The 7,701-nt window shown below is 38.7% G+C and overlaps 1 protein-coding gene across 1 annotated transcript; it reads left to right on the top strand.

The window, feature by feature from the left end:
- Positions 1–5: 5 nt before the first annotated feature.
- On the top strand, positions 6–3,669 carry LOC116134959 (ATP synthase subunit beta, mitochondrial; the record flags this gene model as incomplete). Its single annotated transcript, XM_031420634.1, has 9 exons — positions 6–383; positions 1,055–1,130; positions 1,225–1,313; positions 1,481–1,598; positions 1,687–1,790; positions 1,900–2,058; positions 2,155–2,379; positions 2,461–2,772; positions 3,160–3,669. Coding segments are annotated over 9 exons (1,575 nt in total), but the record flags the coding sequence as incomplete, so codon positions are not given.
- Between the last annotated feature and the right edge of the window lie 4,032 nt (positions 3,670–7,701).

The raw sequence follows: 7,701 nt of genomic DNA, 5'->3' as shown, positions 1-7,701 counted from the left end.
CCACGCGCCGCGCCGCTGCTCCCGTCTCTAACTTCATCCGCTCGCGCGTGGCCGAATACGCGACCTCCTCTGCTGCCGCGGCAGCTCCGGCTCCCCCCAAGCCCGACGTCAAGAAGGGCGGTGGTGGTAAGATTACCGATGAGTTCACTGGGAAGGGCGCGATCGGACAGGTGTGTCAGGTCATTGGTGCCGTTGTCGATGTGAGGTTCGATGAGGGAATTCCGCCGATTATGACGGCGCTTGAAGTCGTGGACCACTCCGTTAGGTTGGTGCTTGAAGTGGCGCAGCACATGGGTGGAGGGACTGTTCGGACCATTGCTATGGATGGAACTGAAGGGTTGGTCAGAGGCCAGAGCGTACTCAACACCGGCTCTCCTATCACTGTGAGTACTGTAGATTTTGCTGGCGATTGTAGATCTGAGTGATGTGTTTTGTTTTATGCGATTTCCCAGTTTTTTAGGTTTTTAGGACTGAAAGTTTTTATTTTTGGATATTGTTGATAATGAGTTGGAGAACACTAAAAGGGAATGGCTATTCTGTCTATATGATCGCAGGAATTTTTTTTTTCCCATTATTTTCAAGATCTGATTTTTAACGACTCTTTTATGTTTAGGTTAAATTTGATGAATGTATCGGCGATTAGTTTTCGACGTAATTTGATTTCCAGATTTTTGGGTATTTTTGAGGTATAGCTAGAAAACACTGAAACTGAAGTCCTTGAATGATATTTTTGCCTGTTTTCTCAGACGGGTCTATCCGCAAATTTATTATTTTCAAAATTGGATTTTAACGATTTTTTTTTTATTTAAAACTGTTTGTTGCTGATAAGTGATAAGTGGTTATTGATTTTTGTTAGGGTCTGGTTCTCTCCAGATGACGAGCTTATATGGTTTTGGTTATTTGAATGGCTTGATATCTCATTTATTTAGCGTTTGTAGAATATTAAGTTTCTTTTTTGTATTGGTTTCATGGGTGAAAAAGGTAGAAACTTCTACTTTTTAATATAAGTTGTAATTTGAATTTGATTTATAATTGGTTTTTATATGCATTTTAGGTACCTGTCGGTAGGGCTACCCTTGGCCGTATCATGAATGTCCTTGGAGAGCCTATTGATGAGAGAGGCGAAATCAGTAAGATTCTAAAAGCTTGTTATTACTTATAGCATTGTTCTAGAATTAGAAACAAGGACTTTTCTGACTTTTATAAGGTTTTTATTTCCAACAGAAACCGACCACTACTTGCCCATCCACAGAGAAGCTCCTTCATTTGCTGAGCAAGCAACTGAACAACAGATCCTTGTTACTGGTATCAAGGTACTTAATTCATTTGAAATTTATGTGATAAATGTATTTGAATTTCCACTACTTTTACCTAATTTTTTATAAAAAGAAAGGTGTGCTTCTATTGTTATGTTTGATGAACTTTCATGTACGGAAGTGCGATACAGACTCAAATTTTATCAAGTTGCTTCTCTCCACAGGTTGTTGATCTCCTAGCTCCATACCAAAAAGGAGGAAAGATTGGGCTTTTTGGTGGTGCTGGTGTCGGAAAAACTGTGCTTATCATGGAACTTATCAACAACGTTGCTAAAGCTCATGGTTTGTTTTTACAAATGCATTTGCCAATGTGCTCATATGAATATTCCTCTCCATGTTTTATTGAATTTTACTTGGTTTCTTTGATCAGGTGGTTTCTCAGTGTTTGCCGGTGTTGGAGAACGTACTCGCGAGGGTAATGACTTGTACAGAGAAATGATGGAAAGTGGTGTCATTAAGCTAGGGGATAAGCAGGTCAAGTTTATACTACTTATATTTACTATTTATATATACTTATTTATCTTGTTTGTATTTTGTTCGTCACACTTAAATCTTAAAATCTTATGTTTTTTTGATTCATTAGGCTGAAAGCAAATGTGCTCTTGTCTATGGTCAAATGAATGAGCCCCCTGGTGCTCGTGCCCGTGTTGGTCTCACTGGGCTTACTGTTGCTGAGCACTTCCGTGATGCTGAGGGGCAGGATGTGCTTCTCTTCATTGACAATATTTTCCGTTTCACCCAGGTAAGAAGCTCGTTTGTCATGGAGTTTTTGGAGGACCCTTATTGTGCACTGCATGTTGATAATTTTCTAAAATTTGTTCTTTCTGTCGACCTGCAGGCTAACTCTGAGGTGTCTGCTTTGCTGGGACGTATCCCATCTGCTGTCGGTTACCAACCAACTTTGGCTACAGATCTTGGAGGTCTTCAGGAGCGTATTACAACCACCAGGAAAGGTTCCATCACTTCTGTCCAAGCTATCTATGTGCCTGCTGATGACTTGACAGATCCTGCTCCTGCTACCACTTTTGCTCACTTGGATGCCACAACTGTGTTGTCTCGTCAGGTGTGAATACATCAGTATCAAGTGGTCGTGGGAACAATATTGTCATCTTTCATCTAATTTACTGCGCTTTTGCTTTGACAGATCTCTGAGCTCGGTATCTATCCTGCTGTCGATCCTCTTGATTCTACATCTCGTATGCTTTCCCCTCACATTTTGGGTGAGGACCACTACAACACTGCTCGTGGTGTGCAGAAGGTTCTTCAGAACTACAAGAATCTGCAAGATATTATTGCCATTTTGGGTATGGATGAGCTCAGTGAAGATGACAAATTGACCGTCGCTCGTGCTCGTAAGATTCAACGGTTCTTGAGTCAGCCTTTCCATGTGGCAGAAGTTTTCACGGGTGCCCCTGGCAAGTATGTTGAGTTGAAGGAGAGCATTGTCAGTTTCCAGGTACTCTCTTCGTTCCTATGCTTACATTCATAATAGACCATAAGTACACAGTGACTCATTTCTATAACAGGGTATGCATTACATAGTGGTATGCACTATATATCCTGTTCAAATAGTTTCTCTGAAGCTGAAACTACATCTTCAGTATTTGATCATAATTTCATGTAATTTTTATTGGTGACACAATTAGTAACTAAGATAATGAAATTCTTTTTTCATGTGGGTCTAACCTTCATCTTCTGGTCAAGTGTTGAAATCTTTGTCACTGAGCCACTGTGTTCTTGAGGAATCACCGTCTCAGTTCCATAAACTATCTGGGGCTTGGCTTGATTGCATTGTGATGATCTTTGATTCATCGATTAATTTTGTTTGTTGCTTTTCTCACAGGGAGTGTTGGATGGAAAATACGATGACCTCCCCGAACAGTCATTTTACATGGTTGGAGGCATTGAAGAGGTGATTGCCAAGGCTGAAAAGATTGCCAAGGAATCTGCCGCCTAAACGAAGCACCCTTCTTCCTTCACACCCCCACATTTCCATTTTGTTGATTGTTGCGAAAAATCAAATAATTTTAAGTAGGTGGTGCTGGGTGATGTTCCAGCAACAGGATGATGATGATGTTCATTTTTTGATGAGACCAAACTGTTTCTTCTTCTTCAGGAGCTACAGTTTCATATTTCTTGTTTTGAATGTTGATGTTATTGCCAAAAGGGGTGAAAGAGGAATAGAACTTTGAGGCCCTGTCCTTGCCCTTCTCCCTGCCTTCTTTCTTCTTATCATTTAATAAGGGAAACAACAAAAGATAGAAGGCAGACATGTATATTTCTTTTTGGATAATTTCAGAGAACAATCGGAAGCTTTTTTAATTTCAAATGATCTCTGTTTAGCTTCCTTGCCCTCACTAATTTGTTTTTTTCGTTAGAGGTTTGATTTGTGTTCTTGCATTAATCAGTTTGTTACTGATAATAAGCTGAGGTTTATAAGAAGGGTAATTTTATCAGAAGGATAACGCTTTTCCACTTTTGGAAACTGAACAGTGAACACCAATACCAAATGTAGTTCTTTTACTTGAATGTGCTAAACGCAATTCAAGGGTGAAAGTGTTAAAAGTCTTTATGTAGCTTTATCCTAATTTCTGCAGACTCCATTGATGAATCATGAGATTGACGATCGGTGGGAAAATGTGTTTTTCGAAGTTTATAGGTGGAAAAATGTCATTACGGTAAACCGTGGGTGAGAAATTGTTACTGGCTCTATTAAAAATGATCATTTTCAAATATAAAAAAATTATACTAAATGCTACATAATTCCCATTTTCTGTGACTCTAACCTAGTATAATGTTTATCTTTATGGACCTCACTCACTCTCTCTCTCTCTCTCTCTCTCTCTCTCCAATTCCATGCACCTTTATTCCTTTAACATCATCCAATTGGAATATGTTATCTTTATGAACTTAAACTTGCTTAGCTTCTAATAATTTGCTGTTTATTGATTTTTATTTATTTATTTGTGGGTATTAGTTGAATTAAAGAAAGAGTAAACGGCATGTTTCATCCAAGGTTTAGCGAAATCAAAGGTTCCCACCCTTAGTTTCATACACTGTTTTAAAACTCAGATCGGATCGGTCAGTTCGACTGGGACTCAGACAGATGTCCGGTTTGAGTTAATATAAAACCCGCTTATGTATAAAAAACCGTTTTGACCTACTATAAAACCAGATAAAAAGTAAAAACCTTCTGATCCAACCGGTTGAACCGCTTGGAAAACCGGTTCTCTATTTAAAAAAAAAAAAAAAAAAAAAAAAAAAAAAAAAAGGCTTTCTTTGTTAAAGTGAAGAAGAAGAAGTAAGGGGAGGGGAAGGAAAAAGTGGCCGATTTGGACCTCATTTTTCTAGATTGCGACAGCCAAGGCTTTCTTGGCCGTCAAGTGTGATGCAATATGGAAAGAAGATCATGCAAATATGGAATGAAAATTATTGACTGCTGGAATTATGCATCCTGAAATTAAGCAATTAACATGATATTCAGGAGTGACTCAAGGATATTCTTTATTGAAATACTTTGTAATTACACCATTTGATTACATTCCTTGTATTGACTTTACATTTTCCGTATAAATTCACACTGCTATGCAAAACTAAAATATACAAGAAATAGACTCTTTCTTCTCTCTTTTTTTGGCATTCTTCAGCACTCCGTTTGCTTCTTTTTGCCTCTCATTGCTCAATTTTGACATGGTATAAGAGCATTCTTGCTAATCTCTTGCTTCCGCATTACTGATCCTCTCTAGCCAGCTTTCCAAACTCTGAGAAACAAGGCACTTGGGTCTCTTTCATCCAATAAATTTCCTTTAGCCAATCTACCAAATCCTGCACAAAAAAGGCACATTGAGTCAGCCACGTTTTTCCAAATTTCCACAGCAAATTCCCTTTAGCCAATTTGCCAAAACCTGCAACAAACACGTTGAATCAGCCACGGTTTTACCAATTTCCAAAATTCGCCAAATCGAATTTAGTTGAGTCAAAACTTCCCTCATGGATCTAAAAGACAGCAGCCATTCCACAACATCGCCAACTTCAAACCAATACACCCAACAAAATCAAGATCAGAATTCGGGTGACCGAAGGAGATGGGTGATCATCCAAGAAAGATGGCAGTTGGAAGTAATGTTGGATTGATCAGAATATCCATAAAAGGGAATGAATCCTCATGAAAAATCATATCTCTAGAAATCAAGAATTTGTTTTCTGTCTGATGATACAAACGATACCCTTTTTGATGCATTGGATATCCCATAAAAACACAACGAGTGGCTCGAGGACCAAATTTGTCACGAGTACTAAGATTAGTAGCATAGCATAAACAACCAAACACTCAGAGATAACTAATGTCTGGGAGTTTTCCAAAGAGAAGCTCATAAGGTGTCTTACCGTGAAGAACTCTACTAGGCATCCGATTGATCAGGTAAGTGGTTGCGACCACACATTCGCCCCAAAAGGAAACAAGTATGTTGGCTTGGTGTTTAAGGGCTTTGGCTTCTTCTAAGAGGTGTTTATGTTTTCGTTCAACTATACCATTCTATTGGGGGGTGTAGACACAAGAACTTTCATGTATAATGCCTAGAGATGAAAAATATTATGAACAATGGTGATTAAAGAAATCACAAACATTATCTATTCGGATTCTTTGAACTAATAAATTGAATTGTGTTTTAATCATGGAGATGTATGCTCGAATTTTGGTAAGTGTTTGGGTTTTTGAATTCATGAGATAAACCCATATCCCTCGGGAGAAGTCATCAACAATGGTAAGGAAAAATCTGGAGCCATCATGGTTAAGGGTGTGATAGAGCCCCCAAATATCAATATGAATAAGAGAGGAAGGGCGGATAGTGTTTGATGTGCTGTGTGGTAAAGTAGGTCAAGATTGCTTGGCAAAAGGACAAATTGGACATTGGGATTGTGGAACATAAGCACTATGACCCAATCTTTGGTGCAAAATCAAGGAACTTTTATTAAAAATTATATTACAATTAGAGAATTTATTATTTGTAATACAAAACAAAAGATTTTGAGATTTTTCTATGGAATCAGTTATCCAATGGTAAAGATCGTTGTGAACCTTACCTGAACCCATCAGTTTCTCAGTCAAAGAGTCCTGAAATTCACATATGTTAGGGAAAAACTTTAAACAGCAACTGTTATCTTGACAAATTTTGGAAACGGAAATCAAGTTAAATCTAAAGGCTAGGATAAATAAAACATTATGAAGGACTAAAGTTTTGGTAAGTCGAACAGTCCGTATTTGAGTGGCTAGAGCCATGGTTCCATTGGGCATACAGACATATGTGGTTGATTTTGTGGGTGTCTAAGTGAAATGCTTAGAGTTGCAAATGATGTGGTCACTTGCCCTTGAATCAATTATCTAGATATCATCTTTAATTAAATTGAAACAATAAGATGTACCTGCATAAGATGTCGTATTGGCCTGGGGAAGTTGATTAATCATCTAAATTATTTGCTAATATTGTTCAAGACTAAATATGGGTACTGAATTCCCAGTTGTATCTGTTTGGTTGACAATGGATCCAAATTTCTAATGTGATGGGTGTCCATGCATCTTTCAACTAGTGTCACGATTGCGATTTCTTCTTTTGCAATAATCACAATAATGTGCACTTCTACTAGACTTATTTGACCCAGAGCCATTGGACCCATATGTTTGATATGGCCCATGAGAATTAAAAGAACTTTGCCCATTGGATGTAGAGTAACCGGGCCCATGTGATGTAGCAAATGAATTGGGCTTGGAATTATTCAGGCCATTGGATGAGGAGAATGGATTTGCACCATTGGTTTTTGCCCCATATAACACACTTTTCTCATTTTCTGCCCGATCAAGAACTCCTTTTGCACCACCGTCGTTGTCACTCTTCACTCTATCACATAATCCCTTCTGTGCATTGTTGAAAGCAGCGGTGTCACTGGTGTGGGAGCCATCATGTGAGTTCATATGTTGGCTCTCATCTTGCACAACCAACTGATACATGCGGTGGAGCGTCGGCTCTGGCGTGGTGGCCAACATCTGAGTTCTGAAAGGTAAGAAATTGTCATTTAAACCCATTAAAAAGTGGATCAATCGATCCTGATCTTTAACCCTTTTAAATTGTTGAATCACAATTGTTGGCCTTTCAAATGGTTTAACGACAGCGTCTAATTCGTTCCAAATTGTTGATAATCTGTTGAAGTAGGATGTCACTGATAAGTTGTTTTGTTTGATTTTGGCAAGAGATTGTGGTAGAGTGAACATCTTGGCCAAATCAAGTTGGCCATACATCTCCTGTATATTTGCCCACATTTCTTGGGCATTTTCTGTTTGTGGTAGTCTGACGGCAATCTCTTGGGTCAGGGATTGCTGATCCATGCTCGG

The sequence above is a fragment of the Pistacia vera genome, unplaced genomic scaffold (genome assembly GCF_008641045.1).
Source record: "Pistacia vera cultivar Batoury unplaced genomic scaffold, PisVer_v2 Contig292, whole genome shotgun sequence".
In the NCBI taxonomy this organism is placed as follows: domain Eukaryota; kingdom Viridiplantae; phylum Streptophyta; class Magnoliopsida; order Sapindales; family Anacardiaceae; genus Pistacia; species Pistacia vera.
The sequence above is the reverse complement of the archived record's forward strand: the minus strand, read 5'-3'. Positions and strand labels throughout refer to the sequence as shown.